Raw genomic sequence first — 27581 nt, 5'->3', positions numbered from 1 at the left:
ACAATCATATAAAGTAAATTAAGACAACACCATTTTAATTACACTGATTTTCACAATCCAAAAAGTCTATTATATAATGCAATAAAAAAGTAAGCTATCCAATACTTACCTGAGCATCAAGAACAATAATTTATCATACTGTGTAAAAGAACTTGGTAAGTACAAGACTTTTTTTCACAGCTACGTATCAAAGATGTCTGAGAGAATTTCTATATGAAAAATTTCACTTTTCATGCTTTAACTGAAAAAATGAACCAGGTAGAGAAATAATCTAAGGCAATCATAAATATGTGTTTTACAATATCATGCATGTAATAATGAATATTTATTAGATATTCCTAGTCACAGCAATTAAATTTATAGCCATTTTTGCATATGTCAACATATGGACATCTGCAGTGGTATAAAGAAATACTAGTGCAGATTGGAACTTGGAATGTAATAACAATGTTGAAAGTATGGAAATTAGAAGAAAAGAATGAACAGGCAAGGAAAAAAAGACATAGAAAAAAAGAGTTGGTGAAATCAGATTGAAGGGAAATAGCAATTACTGGAGTGGAGATTACAGAATCACCTAAATGGTCTTCCTCATTTCAGGGAGAAGACAATTTTGAAACGTGAAACCTCCAAAAGTATTAAAAATGCTATTTCAAATTTATCTGGTTTGATTGAAATTACAGCTGAAACAACTAAAGTTATGAAGGCCAGTATGTGTAATTTTAAGATGTTGATAGTGTTCTGGATTAAATGAGGGTATCTGTACATTAGGGATTTGTTTTTCAAGAAGGTAATATCTTGATGAAAGTCTGTGGGATCTAAGTAGCAATTAAAAGGGTTCAGTAAGAACTGATTATAAAACACTGAATTTTTTTTTTTTGCTTCCCTCCCCAAGAACATTTTAATTCAACCTCAGATGTCACTTTTTTTATAAAAAATAAATTAAGCTCTTGAGACACCACTACTGACTTTGATGTCTCAAAGTCAGTAGTGGTGTCTCAAGATTTCTCTTCTATTCCCCCCCCCCCCCCGCTCAAAAAAAAAACTTTTTTCCCCATCTTTCCTTCTACCCTTTTTTATCTATTCCTTCTTCTTTCTCTTTTTAACACATCTTACTAACAATTTATCCATTACTCATCTTCAAGAGTAATTCTGGCTATCAGTTTACTCCCACTCTAAATGAAAAATGAGATCAAAGCCATAAGTGAGTGCCCTTTCTTTCATTTATAGTAATCCTAAATTAAACCACATTTTGGAAGATCTAAAATTGAAAAAATTTGCTGTTTTATTTTGGAGGGATACAGTTATTTCTATTTTATTTTAGAGTTATGACTTGTCAAACCTTAGGGTTTGGCAGATTACTTAAACAATTTTAAGAAGAAAATTTTAGTTTATGTCAACATGGGTCTGATTTTCTACCCAGCATGAAGATAATGGTTAGGAAATCATACTAATGTAAGGTTATTTAGTCCACTTAATATAACAACTGTACAAGGGGAGAAAAACTAGAACACCATGTTAAACAATTATTTTAGACATTATAAAATGTTTTCATGGCAGTGTAAAATTATTTTAAGAAATGAACATTGATATATAGCTCTTATAACTAGGGTCAACATATTAAACCATCTGTGAAAAAAAATTTTAAGTGAAATTAATTTAGGTGAATAACATTATTTCAAGGTAAATCTGAGTATGCAATGTCAAAAATACCATCATGTAAAGAATTTTTTTAAATTTATTTATAGATATGTATACTTTTATGAGACTGGAATGTTTTTATCATGAATTAGCTAGTGGTAACAAATTTTATATTATTGTCACTTGTCTTTATTCAGGCTGTTGTCTCTGAAGGCAGAAGTAGTTTGAAAATTAATGAAGGCATCATCTCACACAGGTTGTGCACGTTGAATTTGTGGACTTATGGCCAGAAAGCTTTCTACAATGTCAATGGATTGCACTTAAATGGATTCACAGTTAGGTGTCTGAAGAAAGCTTTGTTCACTGAAAGAGTGGAAGTGCAAAGTCAGGAAACTAAAGCAATTTGGGAAGATGCAGATGAGTGTATGTGAAGGTACCCATGAAGTGAAGAAGGGTGTGAATAAATAAAAAATTCAAAATCTAGTCTCTCAGGCAACAATATCGAATGGGATGGTCAATTCAGAATGTAAAGGTAGTTAGGGACATAAATTATGGACATTTTGGCACCGAATAGTGCAACCTTGCCAAACATTATAGATAACAGTGAGACTTCACTAACAGCAACAGCACATGACATAGTTACAGGGTTACTGATGTAGTTACTGATTTAATATTTTCAGGGAGGATAGAGTAGACAAGATAGAGAGACAGCAATTCTTCTGCTGATGACAGCGGAAGAATTGCAGCCAATTCTTCCGCTGTCTCAAGGACAATACGACAAAATATAAAATTGGTCACTGCTATATGCCATGGATGATGTGGAAGACATGCATCAGCAGATTACTACAATAAGTGCAAGTCAAGTAATTATTATGGGGAACTTAAACTTCTGAGACATAGATTGGAAGGAGGCAAGATCACATGGCAGGAAGGAAATATAATTAAAACACTTACTGAGAGATAATTACTTGAAGCAGAATGTGACAAAGGGGGGGGACTAGGGGTATGAGAGTGTTGGATCTTGCTAATAAGGTCAGAAGACCTGTCCATAATTAAGGTAGTTATATTGCCTCCAATTGGGGAAGTGTTCTTGACTTGGGAGGTAGCAAAACAGGGAAATACTAGTTAAGAAAATGTATGTGTGGAACTATAATGCAGGTGATTATGATGCACTTAGGAGGAAGCTTGAAGTAGTACCATGGCATAAAGTTCTGCAAGGGATATCTGGAGGAAGCGATATCACACTGTATACCCAAGATCAGGGGGGATAAATCAGGTAAGAGTTAGATGGATGAGTAGCATCGTTAACACTTTCATTGCCAAACTGAAAATTGGAATTTCGTGTGGTGGCCAATTTTTTTTTATTTCTTTATTTAGTTAGTGACGGCCACGCGATAACGCGTGATCGGCTGAAAGGTGAGAATCCGCATCGCGTGATAGCACGCTGTCGCTCGTTGCCAAGCTGAAAATTGGAATTTCGTGTGGTGGCCAATTTTTTTTTATTATTTTCTTTAGTTAGCGACGTCCACATGATAACGCGTGATCGGCCGTTTGGTGAGACCTCGCATCACGCGATATCGCTTGATTGGCAATGAACATGTTAAACATGCACTGTAAAAAGAGAAAATATTGTGGAGGATATATAAGGAGAAAGGTGATCAGCTAGCTCATGAATAGTACAAGGATAAGGCAAGAAAGGTAACTAGCACAGAAAGACGGCAAATTCAAATTACAAGAAGAAATTATCTGCACAGGCAAAGGAAATCCCAAAGAGATTTTTCGTTTTGTGGCAAGCAGGAGGAAGAATGACTATGGAAGAATAACTTTAACACGTTCGCTGCCAACTACGAGTATACTCGTAGTTGGTATATGAGCCTCATAAGCCAACTACGAATATACTCGTATGACGCTTACCGCCGGCAATGAGATTACTCGTACTGCCCTTGAAGAAGTGAAATTGCTTGGCGTGTGGTAACAAACTATGCCCGAGGAGCGTGACAGTGAATGTGTTAACAAATGCAGATGATAGCAAGGTGAGAGAATCAGACAAAATTGTTGAGCTACTGAGTGACCACTTTGCAAGGGTATATTATCCAAGTCAAGATATATTTATGGCAGAGGTGACAGGCGCTGATGTGAGAACACAGGATGATGAACTGGAGGTACAAATACAGTTGTGGAACTGGATAATGTTAAGAGAATGTGCATGGGAACTAGCAATGTCTTTGACTAGGCTGTTTAACTGAAGTCTCAGCTCTGGCAAAGTCCCAACAGAGTGGAAGGAGGGAAAAAATAATTCATTTGCATAAAGGAATATCTAAGTCTGTGGTAGTAAATTATAGACTAATCAGTATCTCAGGGGTGGTTGTAAAAGTACTGGAAAAGTTGGCTAAAAAACATGAGAATTCAGACGTGGGTGGATAAGAATATGATACTCTATGAGGGGTAACATGGCTTTATGACGGGTTCATCTTGCTTAGTAATATATTAACTTTTTATAATAGAATGACAGCTGAGTTGGATAAAGGGAATGGCTACACGAGATACTGCTGGATTTTACAAAGGTGTTTGACAAGATACCACATGGAACTCTGTTACATAAAATTCAACAAATGGGGATGGATATGAAACTGGTGATATGGATAAAAGGGTAGCTGATGGACAGGTATCAAAAAGTAGTATATGCAGGGGGTACATCCTGCTAAACGATATAGGAACTAATTTGAAGGGTGATACTTAGTTCCTATATCATTTAGCAGGATGTATCTCCTGTGATTTGGACATCAGCCACTGTGTTTTGATGGAGTCTTCAGTGCTGCCAAAAACACATCTTACCTTTTCTCTCGCAAAAAGGATCTCAGTTCATCTACCCTTACACTCAGTAATATACAAACTACCAGACAGGACCAGATTTCTCTGCTTGGACTAACATCTACTTCCAGCCTCTCTTGGCATAAATATATCATATCAATCACTTCCTCAGCATCTCTTCCATTCAAGATGCTATTTATCACTCATCCAACTAATAATTCTATATATAAAAAAAAATCTCAAATTTATCCATCCATCCATCCTTTTGGAGTAGTGCACTTAAAAATTCCCTACACATTCTCAATCCTGTCCACATAAGAGTAATTTGGCTCAAAGATGGTTCCTTTTTCACAGAACTCACTTCAACCTCTATCTCGCAGATGCAATGTTTCTGTGCTGTGTCTGTTTTTACAGGTACTTCTATGGCCACTGCTCCACTGAACTAGCAACTCTCATTCCTCCAGTTTTTGTTTGGGGCCTTAAAAAACAAGAACAGTAGCTGCTAGCTTTCCTTTTCAGTGCAACTGAAAACACACTGAACTTGCTTCTCCTCTTCTTTTATTCCATCCACCTCTTTCCTCTGGAACAGGCTGCCTCATGAGGTATTCACAACCAACTATAACTGGCAACTCTTCAAGAAAAATTTCAATAAACCTCTTCTTTCTTAACCTCACCTACACCCCACACAAGGCTCTAATGTGTTTATGGGTTCTTTGATCTCTCATATATTAATCAATAAAGAAAATGGTGGAACTCCATACATTGGGTCACTTGTTCTTAATTTTTATCAATGAAAGTGACAGTGACTATAAAATTAAAACTTATTTTATAAGTGCCTTCATTAGAAATATATACCCAACAATCTGTTAGAGTATGGACTGGCAAAGTACAGCCCATGGCACAGTCCAGCCTGTCACCTTTTATTGCATGGCCTATGAGATAAGGATGGTTTTGAATGAATTTCCTGACAGAATCATGAATTTTCAGTGTGATACAACTGAGCCTATTCATTTGCATTGCTGTGGCAGCTTTTGTGCCACATGTGCAGTTGTGCAGCGACTGTATCTCACAATCTTTTCATTGTGTGCCATGCTTTTCTTAGTCACACACATCATGTGTTTACATTAGTGAATATTGGTGCATGTTTGTTTATATTCAAATTTGGCAACTCAGATAAGATATTTTCACAGGGGGTGAAAGAGATATTGTCTAAGAGGGAATGCATAAAATCTCATTACAGATTTTATGCTTTTGCAATGTGATGAAAATTTGCAATGCTGGCCTGGTTGATTGAGTGGTTAGTATCTACTCTCCAACCAACAGGCTGCAGGCATGGATGTTTGTGATGGTCTTTAGGTGGGAAATGAATTTCATCATCCAGTGTGAGATCGCCATCCCACTTACTGGAGACTTAAAGAGGCTTGAAAAAAGTTTCGTGTTTGGTCTCTACAGTAAGGTTTCTGGACGAATAAAATACAAAAAAAAAAAAAAAAAACGTATAAAATCAGTAAAAATAGAAAAGAAATCCTTAGTCTACCCACAGAACAAATATACTATAAACCTTTCATGGGTGGGAGCCATATAAAAAAAAATTTTAAGTGGATTTGGATGATTGGGAACACTAACTCTGACTACATTTAAGCATAATTCTCATAAAAACAAATTCCACTACCCACTAATTTCTCAAAAAATCTATTTGGACACAATATTGCATAAATTTTGTTTTCTATCTTATATACACGTATATATAAGATATGTACATGTATTTCCTTTGCCCATAAAGTGTAAAATATTTACTATCTAGCCCCTCTCAAAAAAAATTGGCAACCCTTGCTTTAGTGCATGTTGCTTTTTGAAGCCATCAGCTGCTGTTTTGTTAATATTAACTATATGGCTATATCTTTAAAATCTTAAGATAATTCCTGAAAGTTTAGCAAAATAATGCAAAATAGGTCATTTTAGATTTTAAAATAAATAGCACATAAACTGCAGTTTTTATAAATAAATAAATATGCATTTACCTCATCTGGAACATCTGATGCATCATCTCTAGCTAATTCAGTTACATCACTTTTGATGCTCATCAAACTGACATTGGATGGGGTGCGATGATGTCCCATACCTGTTCCTCTCATTCTCAATATTTCATTCTGAAGATTTTCAAATCTTTGTTCTAAACGAGCATTTTCCTTGAGAAGTTTTTGATATGCCACTCTTTCGGCATCAAATTCATCTATTAGAAGCTTTTTCTCATTTTCTATTCTTTTCTTCAGCATATCTGTTCAAAAAGAATTTGTATATATATTATTTACATTATATATAAATTTAGTTCTGATAACATTCCTATTTCAAAATATTTCACCATATTTCAAAACCAAAAAACAGAATATTAAGATAAGAAAGAGAAAAGAAAGAAGTATAAAATACCATTCAAACAAATGAATGACAATAATAAATAATAAGTAGAAAGTTGTATTTTTGGTTGTTTTTGCCACATCTAATATGAAATGAACACAATAAGACAGGAAATATATAAAGCCCCTGGACAACTTTGAAATTGAATTAAAAATTAACCACAAAATCAACATACTATGTTAACTAGGTGACCAGCACCTCATCCATTCAAGATTATAGCAATTCTACAGGTTAACTGGTGAATAGTATGAAGTACCAAACCAGGACTAAAGCTTCCTGGCAAGCAGCTGAATAATCTTACTCTGCCACAACAGCATACCTAGAAGAAGTCAAAGTATAGAACTATGCAGGATGCTTTTCTTTTAGTGTTGCATGGTGATCAGCATTCATTTTAAAAATTATGGACTTTACAACTGTGTTATAAATAACTCTTTTAATTTCCCGACGTTTCGATCTTCATATTAAGATCATCATCTGGAGCATATACAAATATACAGGACAAACTGAATTACATTACATACAGTAAGCTAGAGAAACAATGATTTGATCACAGGTTATTCTACTGGCATAACCTCTAGTGAAAAGAAAAAAAAAATTACAAATTAATTATTTAGAAACTAAATTCAAACATTCTTTCTTATAGATAGTTTTCTTTCAGTAACAATGATGTCCTGTTTTTAGCATTACAATTGCTATTTTTGATTTAGGATCCTGGATTATCTATAGTCCTGTTTCGAATATGTGCCTTCCATATGTTTGGGATTTTTAGACCATCATTATTGTTCAAATTGGGATGGTTGATAATAATCATAGAGGCTTCTTTAAATTTGCATTCATACCATGTTTTGGTGTGATGTAAACCACTGGTGCTTTTCCAGTCAATTCTATGTAAGGTGTTCACAGGACATGAACACCTTACAGAGAATTGACTATGTAAGGTGTTCACAGGGCATGATCAGAAAGGCCAGCTTCACCATAGTTATTATATTTAATGTGTCATTTATGTTCTTTTTGTCTGAAAGGAATTGTGCATCCTGTTTCCCCTATATATGGTATGTTACAGGTGCAATAAATACGGTATACTCCAGGGTGGGCTAGCGGAGGGAGTGGGTCTTTGGATGAGTTAAGTAAGCTTTTTAATTTTGCACGAGGTTTAAAGGTGACTTTGAGGTTGTATTTTTGTAGTATTCTGTTTATTTTATCTGATGTCCTTTTAAATGTAAGGAATGGTTATAGTTTTATTGTAGTCTGGTTTATCTTTGTTTTTTATTGAGGTCTTGTAGAGAATTTTGTTAACAGTGTTTTGGCTGTCACCACTTTTTAGAAAAGGATTGCTGATAACTTTAAATTCGTCTTTCAGTGCATGTTCATTGCAGTAGATCTTCAAAGCCCTGTTTTTTAGAATATTAATGACACCTAGTTTTTGTGTTGGGTGATGGTAGGAGTTTATGTGTATATATTGGTATATATCAGTTTCTGGTAAACAGTGAAAAAAAGATTGTCAGAAGAAAGACGTGTGACATGTAGTTACACTTACAAATTAAACAGAAATGGTCCCACCACTGAACCTTGTGGCACACCACTAGTCACCTGCTTTCACCTCGATTCTGTCCCTATACCACTTTTTGATATCTGTCCAGCAGCCACCCTCTTATCCACTTAACCAGTGTCATATCCATCCCCATTTGTTCTAATTTGTGTAACAGTGTTCCATGTGGTATTCTGTCAAACGCCTTTGCAAAATCCAGAAAAATCATCGTGTGTAGTCACCGTTATCCAACTCAACTGTTACTCTATTATAAAAAGTTAGGAAATTACTAAGGCATGACTGACTCTTCACAAAGCCATGTTGACCCTCATACAGTATCATATTTTTATCTACGCATTCTTGAATTCTCTTTTTTGCCAATTTTTAATACTTTTACCACCATGCCTGAGATACTGATTGGTCTATAATTTGCTACTGTACTCTTAAAACCTCCCTTATGCAAAGGAATAAGTTTACCCTCTTTCCACTCCCTTGGAACTACTAGAGCTGAGACGTAAAGATCCTAGTCTGAGGCATTGCCAGTTCTCCTGCACATTCTCGTAAAACCCTAACTGATATCTATCTAATCCCACAGCTCTAAATTTACATTGAGATTCTGCAACATCCTAAGAATCTCCTATTTATCCACCTCTGTTTCCACATTAGTGTCTATCACATAGGTTAAAGCAGTAACCTCACTAGGAAGATATAATTGCAAATTGGCACTCAGTAACTCAACTATTTTATCTGCTTCTGATTCCTTGAGATCATCATCACTCATTAAGGTTAATGTTCCATAGTTATTCTTCCTCTTACTTGCCATATAACGAAAGAACTCTTTGGGATTTTCTTTGGCCTGCTCAGCTAAATTCTTCTCATAATCTGATTTTGCCTTCCTTGCCATGCTGGTCACCTTTCTTGCCAAAGCATTGTACTGTTCATGAGTTTGCTGGTCACCTTTCTCTTTATATACCCTCCACAGCATTTTCTTCTTCTGCAGCTCGTACTTAATGATATTACTCCATCGAACTCCTACCCAATTAACCCTTCCTTACCCTAGGTGCAAAATTTAATACTGCTTCTTCTAGAAGATGGTTAACTATATCCCATGCACTACTAACATCCTTACCCTACAGTGCTTTATGCCATGGTACAAATTTAAGCTTTTTCCTAAGCATGTCATAATCCCCTGCCTTGTAGTTCCATAAATACCCCTTCATGATAGAATATTCCTCATGTTTTATCATCTCCCAAGTCAAGACCACATGGTCACTTTCACAATTGGAGGCAACGTTGTCATTTGGTTATGGATAACTCTTCTGATCCTGTGACCAGGTCCAATACTCTCCCACCCCTAGTCCCCTCCATCATAAGCTGCCTTAAGTAATTATCCCTAAACAGTTGTATAAATTCTATTTCCATTCTGCCATGTAACCTTTCTTCCTTCCAGTCTATATCTCCATATTTGAAGTCCGCCATAATAATCACTCAACTTGTACTCATTGTACTAATTTAGTGATGCATGTCTTCCAGATCATCTGTGGAACTCCTTGGCCTATAGCAACAATCAACTGTATATTTTGTCTTATTGGTCTTAATCTCACACCAGATTGCTTCAAATGAACAGCCACCCTCCTGCATGTCTCCTATTCATTTTGATTGCAATTCATCTGTTACCATCAGCAGTAATCCTTCCCCCACCCTATCTTTCCCTGAAAATACTAAACCCTTTACATTCTATCCTTATAACTACATCATCCACTGTTAGCTAGGTCTCACTAATGCCTGTAACTTTTGGCAAGATTGTACTAACCAATGCCAAAAACTCCTTCCTCTTGTTCCTGATACTTCTGGCATTAGTATATAGAAACAGCAACATCCCTTTATTCCCCCACCCAACTTTATTTTATGAATTGACTACCTTATTCAATATTTTTGCTTGAGAGACTAGATTCCTCACTTAATCATTCTTGCACTCACTTGCTTCGTGAGTACCTTCACACAAACTCAATTGCATCCACCCTGATTGCTTAGGTTTCCCTGAATTTGCATGTCAGCATTCTGGGTGAACAAAGGTCTCTCCAGACACCTAAGACTGAAACCATTCAGATGTAGTCCATCCGCATTGTACAAATCCTTCTTTCCATCAAACAGAGACCACAGATCCACAAATTCTACATCATTCCTTTTGAACAATCTACATACAGACTCATTCAATGCCCTCCTCCTCCTCCTCAATTTGCCTCTATCATAGCATGATAGGAGACTTACAATCTTCACCTTCTCACTCTTCAGTTTTGCCTCTTCTAACAACTCCTTTACATCCTCTCCTCATAGAATACTTCTTGCGTCTCAAATCATTTATACCAATCAAGACAATCATTTCCTTTGACTTACCTTTTTTGCATCTGGATGGCATGGCTAATATCGTGAATTTTTGGTCCCAGGAAATACGATTTTGTCATACTTTCATTAAGTACTTCCCCAATTATTGAGTCTCCATACATAATTTTTTGCTTAACTTGTTTTTCTTGTTTGTTTGGTTGGTCTTTATTATTCTTTCGGGTCACCTGCTTCTCTTTTCAGCCCTGCTTAACTCTTGCCACTTCTGCAGTTTTTCAATTTTGAGCTTTGTCCTATGAAGGATAACATTTAAGTGCACTATCTCTTGATTGATATCATTTCAATTCTCCTCTATTTCCACAGATGCACGTTCAAGACATTCTTAACATCATTTTCCATCTTATCGTTGGTATTTGCTGCATTCTCGTCACCTAACAGACACTCACTTTTAAAATGCTTAATACATACTCTCTCTCTGCAGTTTCAATTTCTTTCCACATATTCTTTAATTTTCTTGACATTTCGCATACTCTTTACATTTCGCATATACTTTACATTTCACATACTCTGCAATCAATATTCATAATATTCAGTGAATTCAAATACCGGACTACATGGTCTTTGCCACTATTGTTCGTTGCATTGGTGCAATGCTGACAATATCACAATAAAAATATTATAAATATACTAATACTCTAAAAACCCGAAAATCTACACTAATACACTATAATACTCTAATTTTCTGATGAAAAAACACAAAAAACATATAAAAATTGCTAATTTCACGAGTACTAAATTACACAACCACTTGCAATCTGAAGAAACTGAAACCAAAACTCAATTTCAACCTAATCTCAACAAAACCTAATTTCAATAACTAGTTGCGCTTTGATTATTAATCTCTAAAGGTTGATTTTTTTATAGTTTAATTACTCAAATATTTAGATCATCTTTTTGGAGACTTAAAATGAGAAAAATTCAAACTGCCTTTCTTTCCCTTCTCTAAATTCACAAATCAAGCTGGAAGGAAAGCAAAATTGTTTGCCATCAATATTAATTTAACACGAATTGTTTAACCTGAACCAGAATATACTAGACAATCCTGATAATTGTCCCAGCATTTTGGACCTATTCTTAATGAGCTTTCCCTCCAAACACACACTCCTTAGTGTGTGTCTGGAGGGAAAGCTCTGGCTATTCAGATTTCCTCCTTTACAGACCAACCTTCTTCAAGCCAATCTCAGCCTTGTTTTTTATGGCATTACAAGAACGAAAACTGGAATGACTTCTGGGATTTCTATTCCTCTTTTTATGGTCTAATTACTGTTTCCTCATTCCTGATCTAAACACCTGCTGCGAAATAATCCTTGCTGGAATGAAAAGCTTCACTGCTCATGTAACATAAACTCCCAATTATTCAAGCCCTGGTTCTCCACAGCGTGCTAAAGCAATCTGAGCAGAAATAAATTCAGCATACTTTAAATTTTCCAAGTAAAAAACTCCAGTTTCACATACAGCCTACACCGTAGCTTGCAACATCTGCAAAAAACATCAATAAATTCCAATCTGATTCTGAAAAGGCCAAATACAAAAAACCTGCCTCCTACTCAAATGGTACTTGAGTTGCCTTGCCTGGTCCTCTCAGTAAAGCAGTGAGTGCAGCTTCTGCCCTCCCATGCTTCAACTTCTCTGACAGTATCAGGGTAACCTCACCTAAAGATAGGGCTGATCTCTTAGCATAAATCCTCTTTTCCGACTCTTCTACAGACAACTAATGAAAATCACTGTAATTATATCACAAACACTTTGCCTTAAGCTTCCTCCAATATTGCTTGATGAGAAAGGCATAAAAGTTGCTCAATTATCTAGAAAATAAGCTTCCTGGTCCAGATGATATTTCTTCAATCATGCTTCAATTTGTGCTCTAGAATTAACATAGATCCTGAATTGCCTATACAAGTTGTCATACTTATCTGGAATCTATCCAACAGTATGGAAGTAAGCATTTATCTGGCCTGTCTCTAAACAAGAAATGTCAGCTATGAAACGTTTGTGCCATTGTCCTCATCTCAAATACTATTGTAACTAATGGGGATCATTAATTACCGCTTGGAGGGTGTACCATTTAATTAGTGATCGCCAATATGGATTTCACCCAATTTGCTCAAAAGCAGATTTCTGAGTCAAGCTTCCTTACCTTTGGGATCGATCCATGGTAAAATTTGGAGAAATTCATGTAGTGGCTCTTGATATTTCCAAGGCTTTTAATGAGTCTGGCAGAGAGATCTTTCTACCAAGCTAGCTCATGGTCTCCCTCCTACCCTTTGTGGCTGATTTGAAAGTTTCCTCTCTGGTTGCTGACTGCATGTCATGATGTGATCGCCAATATGGATTTCACCCAATTTGCTCAAGAGCAGATTTCTGAGTCAAGCTTCCTTACCTTTGGGATCGATCCATGGTAAAATTTGGAGAAATTCATGTAGTGGCTCTTGATATTTCCAAGGCTTTTAATGAGTCTGGCAGAGAGATCTTTCTACCAAGCTAGCTCATGGTCTCCCTCCTACCCTTTGTGGCTGATTTGAAAGTTTCCTCTCTGGTTGCTGACTGCATGTCATGATGTGATCGCCAATTAATTAGTGATCGCCAATATGGATTTCACCCAATTTGCTCAAAAGCAGATTTCTGAGTCAAGCTTCCTTACCTTTGGGATCGATCCATGGTAAAATTTGGAGAAATTCATGTAGTGGCTCTTGATATTTCCAAGGCTTTTAATGAGTCTGGCAGAGAGATCTTTCTACCAAGCTAGCTCATGGTCTCCCTCCTCTCCTTTGTGGCTGATTTGAAAGTTTCCTCTCTGGTTGCTGACTGCATGTCATGATGGGCATTTCATCTCACATCAGATTTTTCTATGAATGCTGGAGTATCCCAATGCTCTATGTTTTCTTCCATTTGTCACCTTGTTATAGTGCATAAGTAAGTTAGTAAAACATAATCTCCCTTTAACAAACCTATGCTGACAATCACAGATTATCAACCCACTTCTGTATCCTAGTTCTCACCAATCTATCTAGTTCCTTCACAACTCCAGATATACAGATCAGACTATAATTTCTAGTCACAACCTTATCACCACCTTTATGCAGTGGAAAAATTTTACCTTCTTTCCACTCTCTTGGAAACTGTTCTGTTGAAAGACTCTTATTAAACAGGCATGACAATGCTACTGCCAATTCCCTGGAACATTCCCTTAATATGTCATCAACTCCTATCACATCCATGTGTAGAGGCTTAAGTGCTGTGAGGACATCATGTTGGAGGTTTAATGGATTGTATACAGCACTCAGAAAGGATTAAAACAGAATTTAATGCTTCCTATATTTCGTCTCAGTCACTGGAACATCTTCAGATATTACAAAAAAAAAAACGAATGTAATATATACATAAATACCACACAATACTAAGCCCAACCACGTGGGTGACACTAAAGTCCTATCTATGTGGGGCACCCTCTAAGAGCAGTTGTAGATGGCCTGGAATGTAAGGTAGGACCTCTGGTGATAAGTGTTTCGCAAATCTTAGGAAGCTCAATGCAACCATATTTATTAAGATTTGGTTGATTTTTGAGAGCTGCTGCTGATTCTAAGAATAGTCTCTCTTTTTTTAATTTTCTGTGGTGGAGCATGGTGGTTTATTTTCCATGAAATCCTGTGGGTAAACACATGAGACCCATTAAGCCTCCAACATGAGATCCTATCACATCATTGACATCAAGTTTATTTATTTATTTCCTCATATACCTCCTGCTTACTCACAATTAAGCCATCCTCTCCTATGTTCTCTACACTTGAGTTTCTCATGATTTCACCCTGATGAGGATGAACACCCTTATAAATTGATCACTGAATACCTCAGCAATGTCTTCTGCAACAGTCACCATTTTACCATTTTCATCCATTAACATTATCTTACCATAATCATTCTTTCTTCTACTTGCAACATATTTAAAAAACTATCTATGGTTTTTCTTTACCTCATTTGCTAATTTCTGCTCATACTGCATTTTTGTTTTCTTATTGAGTCATGCTCCTGGCTTGCTCTTTATACTCTTCATGTAAGTGATTATTACCAATATTTAACTTGTGCTGCCTCCAAAGCCTTCCTCCAGATTTCATGCTTAACTCTTCACTCATCATTTTACACCTACCTTAGTCAGCTTTTTGACCTTCGGAATATATTTACACATTGATGCTGTTATGTATTTCTTTGTCAGTTCCCAAGCAGCATTTATTTCCTTATCACTCAACTCTTTATTCCATACCATACCTTCAAGTTGTCTCCTAAGCTTGTACTAAGCATGAGCCTTGTACTTCCATGTATATCTTTCCTCACAGAAGTCTGCATTATGGCTAGCCATAAACCAGGCGATCACTTCATGGTCACTCTCACCAACTGGAAGTGTGAAACCCCACTCACAATTATATCCTCAGATGAAATGGTCAGATCTAAAACTCTCAATCCTTGTGTCGCCTCCTTTATGTGCTGCCTGAGAGAGTTATATCTCAAGAATTCAAAAAATTCATTTCCCTTATTCCCAAATATCATCTCTTCATTCCAATATATACTACCATAATAACATAATTACTAACATAATTAATATAATTACTAACAGAAGAGTTGGAAATCAAAAACAGATGGAAAGAATACTGTGAGGAACTGTACAGCAGTGTGGATAAAAAAAATGTGGAGCCCTCTCATCAGGAAAATTTTGATTTGGAACCTCCTCCACTTAGGCATGAAGTTGAAAGAACAGTTAAGCAGCTCAAGAGCAATAAGGCCCAAGGTGCAGATGAAATCCCAGCAGAGTTAATTAAAGTCACAGGGGATGGAGGGATAAGAGTGTTTCATAGATTGATTACAAGGATATGGGAGACAGGATCATGGCCTAGAGACTGGTCGGTTTTCATACCAATACATAAGAAAGGTGATATGAAGGCATGCAAGAACTATATAACTATTAGTTTAATATCTCATGCAAGCAAAATTTTATTGAAGATCATGCTAAATAGGACTGAGGCCAAAGTTAAGGCAGAGATGCCTGAGGAACAAGCAGGTTTTAGGAAAGGTAAGGGCACCAGAGATCAGATCCTTTGCCTTAGACAGATCATAGAAAAATATAAAGAATTCAGACTCCCTCTGGTAATGTGTTTCTTAGACTACTCTAAAGCTTTTGACTGTGTTGAGCATGTGAAACTGGGGGAAGTAATGAAAAGAATGGGTTTTCCTCAACACATTATCAGGTTGATAGCCAACTTGTATAAGGAGCAAGAAGCCACAATAAGAACAGGTGTTGGATTGACTGACTGGCTTCAAGTTGGAAAAGGAGTTAGGCAAGGATGTTTACTTTCTCCTCACTTGTTTAGTATATATGCGAAGGACATCATGTGTGAAGCATTGGATGAGCTCAGGACAGGAATTGGGATAGGAAGTAGATTGATCAGTAATCTGAGATATGCTGATGATACAGTACTCCTTTGTAATGACATCGAAGAACTAGGACTAATTCTTGACAAAGTTAACAAGATCAGTAATAACACAGGACTTCAACTCAATCCTAGCAAGACAAAGATTATGATTCTCAAAGGAAATACAAACAGAGAAGCTCTTGAGAAACAAGTGTACCTTAATGGAGAAAGAATTGAGGAAGTCAGTAAATTTGAGTACCTGGGATCCATTATTAATGTGAAGAATTGCTGTTCAGAAGACGTCAGAAGAAAGTCAGGAATGGCTAAAACAACAGTCAGAGCTGTCTAAAATCTGGAAGGATGGATCTATCTCCATGGGAACAAAGTTGAGGATTTTGGATGCAGTTGTTTTTCCAACAGCGACTTATGGATGTGAGACTTGGAACCTAAAGAAGTCAGATAAGAAACGGATATCTACTTTTAAGATGTGGTGTTACAGAAGGCTATTGAGGATATCATATACTGAAACGCAGACAAATTAATGGGTGTTAGAAAAGATTAGTAGAACTTTAAGGCTCCTTAAGGATACTGACAAAAGAAAGTTAAAATATTTTGGACACAGAGAAAGGATGGAAGGGGGGACCACTCAGAACAGTAATAGAAGGTAAAGTTCCTGGAAAAAGAGGAAGGGGTAGACCATCAATGAGATGGATGGATGGTGTGTGGAGTGACTGATCTTCAGAGAATTGAGGCCGCCAGAAAAGCAAACAACAGAACTACATGGCGAGGCCTGGTGTGGCACATCACTGAGCATCAGAGTGACCATACAGCATCTGCCCAGTGAACATATAGATAGATAAATGAGATAGTTATATCTCAAGAACTGAAAAAATTAATTTTCCTTATTCCCAAATATCATCTCTTCATTCCAATATATACTGCCATAATTAAAATCGCCCATAATAATCATGCTTCCTTTGTTCACTAACCAAGTTGTTTATACATTTCTTCATCACTACCCTCCACATTCCCAGGGCTACAGCAACATCCAACTAACTATGTCTTCCTGTCAACATCCACCTCACATCACACTGCCTCATAGCCATTGCCACTATTTCCCTCTTTTATGTCTATGTTATTATTGTTATTACGTGACACCTCCAAGGAGTCCAAAGACTCATCGAGAGAGGTTACCTACACTACAACTCTCCGTCTCCACCACTCATTCACAACTAGCGAACCTCATCATCTACACCAATGCCATCGACTACTCGCTACCACCACTAGTATTTTCACAGACAATCACAAACATCCATGCCCATGGCGGGATTCAAATCCGCAGCTTTTTTGGCTGGAGAGTTGAACACTAACCACTCAGCCAACCAGGTCATCAGTAGCACTTCGCCTTCCTTCTTGTCCTTTCTATCTTTGTGAAAATCACTGTACTACTCTTCCATTTCTATTCCAGTTAGGATATAATCTTCATTCAATTCAATTAAATGAATAAGTGAAACATGGTTATGTTTCACTTATTCATTTAATTTGATGGTTAATATAGTAGAGCTTATTATTAGTTTCTCTATTCCAAGATGACTGCCACTGGGATTGAAGCCTGTGTATGATAATCTGCTGGTAATTAGCATATAGCACAGGACAGATGGTGAATGTTTTATAAACAAGTTGACCTAGCTGTAGTATCTATAGTCTTGTTTCCCTTCATCCCAACATGGACTTTGAATCCAAGAGAAGCATATATCTAAGTGTAGCTTTCATAATTGAAAGAGAATGTATTGGATTTGAGAGAGCACTGAATGTTTCTTTAGATCTAGACTTTTTATTACCTGAAAAGAACTTTGTGAGCTGAATATATTATGCACTTTTGGTAGTGGCAATCTGGTGTATTTTAGTGCAAGCTCTCAGCTCTCTAGCAGGATGTGTGCAGATATAATGCTGTCTGGAAAGATGGCAGAAGATCCCACCAGATCCTTTGATTCTGAACCGTATATGTAGACAGGCACAAAATCAGATAATTCAATTCTATGAACTTCAAAGAGTTGCTAGTAGATATTAGTAGAAGTGAAAAATTTCAGTGATCTGCTGAAAGAAAAGCTACTGGTAGGTTTGAGTGCCACGGCATTAGTTTGTTTGGTGGTGTCTCAGCTACGTTGTCTACTGCGATCTCTAGAGCTTGTAGGAGAGCTTTTGTCTGCAAACTGAAGGGATTTATGGCAATCTATTGAGTATTATAAACATTCTCTCATCATGGATGAAAAACAGTTAGCCACATGGGGGTGGGATGACAGAAATTTTATTTTTGTTCCATATAACAGATAGCTGTTGAGTAAAGGGATTCATTTTCCTCGTTGTACAGACTAAGAAGAGGTGACATGCAAAATGCTCTAATCACAATTTGATGACTTGATGAAGAATAGAGTCTAGCCATCACAGGGTATTCTCCTTGGCAAAAGCATACACTTGGGACCCATAATCAAGTTTTGATTTCATCAATGTCCTGACGTCAACACTCCAAAAGGTAGAAGATAGGGTTCATAGAATGTTCATTGCTTTACAAAACTTGTCTCATAACTGACGTGTGGGAGGAAACTGAGTTTGCTATTGAGTAAGAGTCCAAAGAACTTGGCTTCTGGTACAACTGGGATTAATAACTGTCCTAGTCTGAGTTCTGGGTTAAGATGAAAATCACATCTATGGCAAAAGCATACATATACAAACTGTATTCTGCTGTGAAAAATCTGAACCCATTTGGAAATGCCCATTTTGAGAGATAGTCAATGGCGTACTACAACTGTCTTTCTATGACCCACATATTACATAAATGACAGAAGATGAAGTCATTTCAAATTAAAATGAAAAAACACAGATACATAAAATAATAATAAAATAATACATACAAGTATACATAAAACAACACAATGGTATAAGTGAGGAAATATTGCAATATTGATAATTCATTAGCTATTAAAAAAAAAAAATTATTGATGTGTTATAAAAATCAAGTGGATATTAAATTCAGGATTATTTCATAGCCAAATACAGAAACTATAAAAGTTTCATATGGAATTGCATATCCGTATGAGGGGTTTGCAATTTTCTAGTAGCAGCTGATATTAACTTAGAAGGGATTCTACAGAAATCCTTCATTAGACTTAACATTCAGTTTGAGTGTTATTTGCCTCTTCTTTTCTGATCAAGAACATTTCCAGTTTCTATAAACTATCCCTTATGTCATATCTTGATACTCTTCTTGAAAATCATGGAGGCTTCTAAAAATATATTTGGAAACTTTGTCCCACTTGAGTGATTTTGTTTTGGAGAACCAACCAACATGTATATAACTCTCTTATATACATGTTGAAGTATATAAGGGAACAATTGGGATAATTGGGAACAACTAGCACATACAAATTATTTTTAAGTTCCATTTCACTCAATGTAAGCTTAAAACTTTCAATTAGCAAAGAAAATGTCAGACTTACCATCAGCATCTTTTTCATTAATTTTTATGAGTTCATTCATTCTATTTAAATCCTCAGTTAATTTTACATTTTTGTGATTTAAATTATTCACAATCTGAAAAAAATAAAAATAAAAAATAAAACACTGGAAATGCATATCACCCCAATATGTTACAAAATATACAGATTATATGATATCTCCCATTCAAATAAAGAACAGTAATATATGACAAGATAATTGTCAACCTGGATAAAAACAGAATTCACACATTAAGAATCTACATTAATAATTTTCAGAATTAATGCATCTTTTTTCTATTATTCAAAAACAAAAAAATTAATAATACTTTTAACTTTTAAAAGTTTTAAAAAGAAAAAAAAATTAAAATTATGATTTTAAAGATGTGTTTGTGGAAAGACTGAACAGAAGATAGAGAAGTTATGGATTTGTAGAAAATGCAATATTTTGTTAGACTACAAGTTATCAGTGAATGTGAAACAGACTGAAGGAATGAAAGCATATATGTGGGAGCAAGACAATGTGAACAGCAAAAAGAAAGGTAGTGAGACTGATGAAGTGAAAGTATGTATGAATGAAGAAATTTTATTTATTCGTATGGAGTTTCTTCCCTTTTTCTCCCCAGTCCCTATTGGGACGAGTTGAGCCCCCTCAAGGGGGATTAAGTATTTATGGCTGTAGATCAGTGTGTGTGTTCATGGGGCCGGTTTGCCTGCTTGCGGGATGAAAAACCCCAGATAAACTGGGGGAAAAAATCCTGCTGTCCATGCCCAAGACCGGCTAACTTGGCTATGGCTGAGGAAGATCCTTAAGCTCCTCACGTCGGTGATGGGAATCGAACCTAGGACACTCCTTCCCCAGGCATATGGTTGCGAAGCGCACAGCCACTAGGCTAACCACGCGGACAATGAAGAAAATGAAATTAAGTGATATGAAAGTGAAAGTAGAATGGAAGAAAGGTATAGCAGAATGAAACTATGGAAGTGAAGAGTAAAATTACAGGAATGCAAGATTTGAGAGAGTTGTTCATAAATGAGAAATGAAATAAGGAATTTATGAAGTAATGTTAGACATTTAGTGGAAACAAATGAAAGAATGGAGAAGGATAGAATAAAAGAAAAAAGAGAAAAAGAGGTGACGAATGTTACAAAGATAGGAATGTATGGAGATTCCATTATTAGAGGTCTGGTTAATGAGAAAGTCTATAAGGTTGTCTGCTTTTCAAAGGGAGAATGAGCAAGATAATTCATGCTTTGGATATTAGGAGGAAACAAGCAAGAGAGTTAGTGGTGGTTGTTGGAATGAATGATTTAGTTGGAATTAACAGAACGAGAGGATGGATATCAGGAGGTTATTCAGGAGAGGGAAAGATAAAAGTATAGTGGGAAAAGAGACAATGCATTGCCAAGGTATGACAATGATGAGTTGGGACAGAGAGTTAGAATCATGAATGGCAGAGCTGTGTGGAGAGAACGGAGTGCAGTTTGTAGATGTTTGGTATGTATTTGATAAAAGAATAGATTTGTGCAAATGAGATGGACTGTATTTGAATAGTTTTGGAGTAAGTGAATTGGAGAAACCGCTGCTGGAAGGAAGTGCAGTGAGTGATGCAAGCAAGAGATCAGAAGAAGTAAGAGGTGAAGTGAAAGATCAGGAGAGTGGAACAGATGAGACTGAAGTGCTTGGTGATGGAAAGAGTAGCAGTGTGAGGATGAAGAGAGAGAATGAGAATGCAAGAGGAACAGGAGGAAGCTGGAGTGGACAGGGAGACATGGCATAGGGAGAGTGGATGTTGGAAGTAGCAGTGAATGTGTATATATGGGGATGATCAGCATAGGAATGGAATGAATGGGGGATGCGAAGGGGATAGTTGAGACCGAGGAGATATATGGGGTAAGTAGTGATAAAGGCAATTGGGCAAGAGCAGGTGTGATGGAGAAATCACAACCAACAGGTGACTTGGGTAAGACTGGTTACAGACCTAAAAATGAACTGCTGTGTTTATTTATTGTACAAATGCCAGAAGCATCAGAAATAAGAGAGATAAAATTGTTTCATTGGAATAAGTGAAACATGGTTGAAGGAGGATGATATCCTGATGAGAACAGAAATGAAAACATAATGTTTTTCACGAAGATAGAAAGGACAAAAAGTGAGGGGAAGTGCTACTGAGGATGGCAAGGGAATTATGTCCACATAGATTGAGATGAAAGAGGGAAATAGTGGCAATGGTTTCGAGGTAGTGTGGTGTGAGATGGAGATTAACAGGAAGAGATATTTAGTTGGATGTTTCTATAGGCCAGGGAATGTGGAGGGTGGTGATGAAGAAATGTATAAGTAACTTGGTTTAGCGAACAATGGAAGGGTGATTATTATGAGTGATTTTAATTATAGAAATATAGATTGGAATGAAGAGAGAGCATTTGAGAATAAAGAAAATGAATTTGAGTTCTCGAGAGTCAATTATCATAGGAAGTATGTAAAGGACGGCACACGAGAATCAAGAATTTTAGATCTGATAATTTCATCAAAGGATGAGACTGTGTGTGGGTTTCACACTTCTTTCCAGTTGGTGAGAGTGATCATGAAATGATACCTGAGTTGTGGATAGCCATATGAAGATATCTGTGAGGAAAGGATATACATGGAATTACAAGGCTAGCAATTATGAGAAGCTTATGAAAAGAAATAAATGCTGCCCAGGAACTGACAAAGATATACTTAACGGCATTGATGTTTGAATATATTCCGAAGGTCAAAGGGCTGAAAAAGGCAAGTGTCAAGTGAATGAATGAGGAGATTAAGCTTGAAGAAGAATTAAGCTTCTGGAAGAAGACGACACTTTGGAGGCAGTACAAGATAAATAATGGCAATAATCTACATAAATTAGCAAATCAGGCAAAGAAAAACCCTAGGGAATTTTTTAGTTATGTGTGACAAGTAGAAAGAAGAATGATTATGACAAGATGATGCTAATGGATGAAGGTGGTAGATTGGTACCTGCTGCAGAGAACATAGCCAAGGTATTAAAATGAGGGTGTTTCATCCTCACCGTGAAATCAGAAGTTCAAGTATAGAGAATGAAATGAGAGAAGACTTAGTGGTAAATGAGCAAGAAGGATATGAGGAGTTAAGTAAGCTAGATGTCAATAAGACAACAGGACTTGATGACATATTACCCTTTGTTTTAAGCAAATTTTCCGAGGAGCGTTAGCATTGGCTTTGATAAGAGTCTTGCAACAGCACAGGTCCCAAAGAAGTGGAAGGAAGGTAAAAGTGTTCCACTTTACAAAGGTAGTGATAAGGCTGCAAATTATAGGCTGATCTGGAATTGCAGTTAATGTATTAGAGAGGTTGGTGAGAGCTAGGATAAGGAGTGAGTTGATAAAAGTGGAATTTGCTGTGCTTGTGAGAATGGGTTTGTAAAAGGGGAGGTCATATTTTATCAATTTGTTTATGTCCTCTAACTAGGTGATGAATGTAGTGGACAAGGGAAATGCATATATAGTGGTAACTTGGAATTTGCAAAGGCTTTTGATAGATTGCCACATAGCAAGTTAGTAACTAAACTGAAGCAGATGGGATTGGATAATGCATTAGTAAGTTGGGTCGACAACTGACTCTCAGATAGGTATGAGCAAGTTGTATATGGTGGTGCAGTATCCTGGAAGAGAAGCTACTAGTGGTGTGCCCCATGAGTGTGTTTTGGAATCATTGTTATTTTGTATATTAACAATATTGGGATCGGTTTAACTGGTCATATACAACTACTTGCGGATGATGCAAAACTGGGGAGAGTGATCAGGGATCAAGCAGATGTTGTGCCTTACAGAAGAAATTGAACAGATTGTATGAGTGGGAAACAGTATGGAACTGTCAGTTTAATGTTGCAAAGTATAAGGTACTAAAATTTGGTAGGCAATAATGGAATACAAAGTATACACTTGGTGGGGAAATTCTGGAGGAAGTTGAGATGACAAGAGACCTTCAAGTTGCAGTGGATAAGGATGTGAAGTGCAGTGGTCACACTGCACAAGCTGTGAAATTACCATATCACATCAGGTTATGGCATAATGCAGAGAATCTTCATGTGCAGAAATAAAAAGGTTCTGGTTCCATTGTATAAGGCCTTGGGAAAGCCTTGTATGTATTATTGTGCACAGTTTTGGTCCTCTGATTTTCATGGTGATGAGAATATACCTGAAAGGGTCAAAAAGAGAAGACATCGTAAGGTGGTAACTGGTCTTTGGGATGTGAGATATGAGGACAGATTGAGGGAATGCAGTTTGCAAAGCCTTATGAATGAGTGAGGATATGATTGAGACATTTAAGTTGATAAAAGGTTCTTACTGGGTTAATATGGAAGAAACTTTTAATAAAAATGGGAGAAGGGAGTAGAACAATGGGATATCCTTGGAAGCTGTATAAGGAGGGTGAGCAGAGGCACAAGGAACATTTTCTTTGAATGGAGAATGGTTGCAAGTGGAATGCATTGCCTGACATTGTGGTAAAAGCAGATACAATGAATGAGTTCAAAGAACAGTTTGAAAGGCTTTGTGTATAACAGTGTGTTCCTTCCACAATGAGTCTTTGACTTCATGGAGGTTTGGTATTATTAATAATAATAATAATAAACAGAGGTGGCCAAAATGCTACAAACATGTCTGAACTGATAGTGATCCACTGTAATCGTCAGATGAAGACCTAAATTGGCAGAACCAAACCTTAGAGACATATTGATAAAATCCTAAAAAAGTAATGATTACAAGGAGAGAAAAATCTCAGCAAGCATCCCAAAAGAATAAAGAAAAAATTTAGAAATGCTAAGCTGTACATGAAAAATTAGTTAAGCAAAAGCCACCAGAAAAATACAGAAGATATATCAGATATATCAAAAAATATATGGCAAAATGTTCTGGAGATTGGTGAAAAACTTGGAAATGGCAAAAAGTGCACTTTGAAAGATGATAAAGGAAACATAAAAACTGACAATCTGGTTTTACTTATTTATTTATTTTTAACATCAATCCAACAACATAAGAGATTAAAACTTATAGCACATCTGTGCTGTGCATGGAACTGGATAAGGCATGGATGCACTTGAGTGTTCATGGGTTTGAGGGAAAGTGGAGGTATGGTGTCAGACAGTTAAATGGAACAGAATCCATGAAAATATCTATAGAAGATACAGAAGTAGAACATATCTATGAGATAGTGACTGGAGTGAGTCTGTGAGAGAAGAGTTACCAATTAACTGAACTACCGCATATTATCGCGTATAATGCGATCCACGTATAATGCGAACTAGAAATTTTGTTTGAAAACTAGCCCTAAAATGCCATGTTCACGTATAATGCAATCTATTAATCTTGTTCCATAACCTTATAAATAATACGATACGAATTAACGAAAGAAATATTTATTTTAAAACAAAATGTCAAAATCCTTTAAATTCTTCTTCATCTTTTGAGTCGTCAAACATTTCATTTATAAATTCATCTGTAGGGATTGCGTCATCAGTGTAGCAGTTGTCGTCATCGTCTTCATGCTCTCCAATTTGTTGTGCATCATCCTCGCTTTCGTATATGACGTGATCTTCAGATCCATCCATTGAATTACTTATTTCACATTTAAGAAATAAGTGTTCAATCATTTCAGATGGTATCAAATCCCATGCTTCTTTAACCCAGCTGGTGACTAGGGTGATCTCAGGCTTCTGAAAATTCCCACCATTTGTCATCTTCACCAAACCAGATGACATCCATTCTCTCCATTTTTCATGTAAGTGATCTTTAAATGTCTTATTCAAGATGACATCAAGCGGCTGCAAAACGGAAGTTAAACCACCCGGTATGACTGCTAGGTCTGTACGTAGCTCACATACTTTCTCTTTGCTTGCCTCTGTTAAATGCGCCCGGAACATATCCTAGACTAGCATGCTTTGTTGACGTAACAAGCTACCTGGACATATGTTCCATACTTGATCCAGCCACAATTGTACGCCTTCTTCATCCATCCAACCTTTCTGATTGGCATGAACAATTACACCTGGTGGAAATTTCATATGCTTCGGATTTTCTTCCTTTTAAATATCACTGTTGGCTTTAATTTGGTTCCGTCTGCCATGCATGCTAGAACAATGGTAAAATGCGTTTTTTCATGTCCCGTTGTTTTTATGAAGACACCCTTTTCACCAACTGAGTTTACTGTTCGATTCCCAGGCATATCTAAGTACATGGGCGTCTCATGCATATTGTCAATTTGGGAAAGTTCATATCTGTGACACTTCCGTAATTTTATGATAAATTTATGGAAGGACAGCACTTTTTCTTCAAGCTGCTTTGGTAACTTCTGCGCAATTTTTGTTCGGTGTCATAATGTTAATGCTTTGCGTTCCATAAATCTGTTGCACCACCCAGGCAAAGCAAGAAAAGATGAAATACCTGGTGTGTCCTTGAATTTACCATTCTTGTTACTATAATGCCATCTTGTTGTTGTGTCAAAATCCATTCATTTAGCTCTTCTTCGAGTTCTGGAAAGGATGCTACATCTCCACGACGGGCATGTTTCGTTTTGGGGATTTTTTCAAGACTGTCTTTTTGCTTACACCAAAGTCTAATATTACTCTCTGCTACACCAAATTCTCTCATAGCAACACTGTTATTATGTTCTTCTGCAAACTGCATGACATGCAATTTAAATCCTGCTTCAAAAGATGAACGTTTAAGTTTCTGTTGGCTCATTTTCAGGCTAGGTTTGTTTAACGAATAATATTTAAAATGAACTGTGGTTAAACCGATATACCTAACTGTGCTCTATCATTCGGCGACAGAGAGCGCATGCGCAGATACGATGCGCGCTTGGTTGCCGAGTGCGAGTGGGTCAAGTAGATTTGGTTGCATAGGCATTAGGTAGTATATATTGTGTGTGCAAGTCTAATAAGATGTTATATTTTTTAGGATCCGCATATAATGCAAACCCCTAACTTTAAGTAGTATTTTTTACCATAAATTTTTCGCATTATACGCAATAATATACGGTACTCTCTTTCTGACAGCATCAGATATTTTTAGAGAAGTTTTTAGTGCGCCACTGGATATGTGAGAATAATATTCTAAAGCGGAGCAGATTTGAGACCTACACACTGTTGGAGCTGCAGAAGTAAAAAATAATGTCTAGACTGGAAAGGATCTCTAGATTTTGGATGCAGAGAGGATATGGATGTGTGTATGTCAGGAGAGGCTAGACACACAAGTTAGTCCAGAAGAGATATCCGATCTTGCATGGAAATCTGAGAATTATCAAAGAAGAGGTGAAGTGTGGTCTTTTTTGCTTGAAATAACACAAGGCTGTTTAAGTGGCATTGAAGTTGATTAAGTTTATCTCACTCCACTGAAACATAGCAAGGAGATGTGGGTTTAAGATATGGAAGATCTTGTAACTTGGGATATATGGGCATTACAACATTTATATCAGTGTGAAAGACTTAAATGAGATAAGTAATGGCAAGAACAGTGGATAAATATTCAGGAGGAATGCAATCACAAGTAAATATAAATACTTCATAAAAAAATCTACCAGAAATTTGAAATGTGGAAAGCCAGTTGGAATAGACGACATTTGACCAGAACTGGTTAAATATCAACGATAATGACTATACTGCATAATCAGAAAGCTCAGTCCGGAGTCCGGTCAGATTCCAGATAGTTTACATAGAACCCATCTGTTAAAAGTGAAATACATTTGAATTGGAGAATTATGGATGATTTTTTTTTTACTGAGTGTTTGAGATGAGATTTGAAAGCATATTTGAAAAGCAGCAGCTAGAAATAAGTGAAAGATTGGGCCCTTTTTTGTGACTAATGCCAAGAAAGGGTGTAAATCTATAG

At 36.6% G+C, this 27581-nt stretch overlaps 1 protein-coding gene across 3 annotated transcripts in view; it reads right to left on the bottom strand.

The window, feature by feature from the left end:
* Window positions 1-27581, bottom strand: part of didum (dilute class unconventional myosin) — a 696374-nt gene that overhangs the window by 294838 nt on the left and 373955 nt on the right. For all 3 annotated transcript variants that reach the window (XM_090402302.1, XM_090402303.1, XM_090402304.1), the window contains 2 exons: window positions 19695-19788; window positions 6471-6727 (listed from right to left, as the gene is read on the bottom strand). In XM_090402302.1, the coding sequence (XP_090258428.1) occupies window positions 6471-6727; window positions 19695-19788 (351 nt within the window). The remainder of the gene's footprint in view (window positions 1-6470; window positions 6728-19694; window positions 19789-27581) is intronic.

The sequence above is a fragment of the Typopeltis vanoorti genome, chromosome 13 (assembly GCF_054136105.1).
Source record: "Typopeltis vanoorti isolate ZY-2024b chromosome 13, IOZ_Tvanoo_1.0, whole genome shotgun sequence".
Lineage (NCBI taxonomy): Eukaryota > Metazoa > Arthropoda > Arachnida > Uropygi > Thelyphonidae > Typopeltis > Typopeltis vanoorti.
This window is presented reverse-complemented; position numbering and strand designations above follow the sequence as displayed.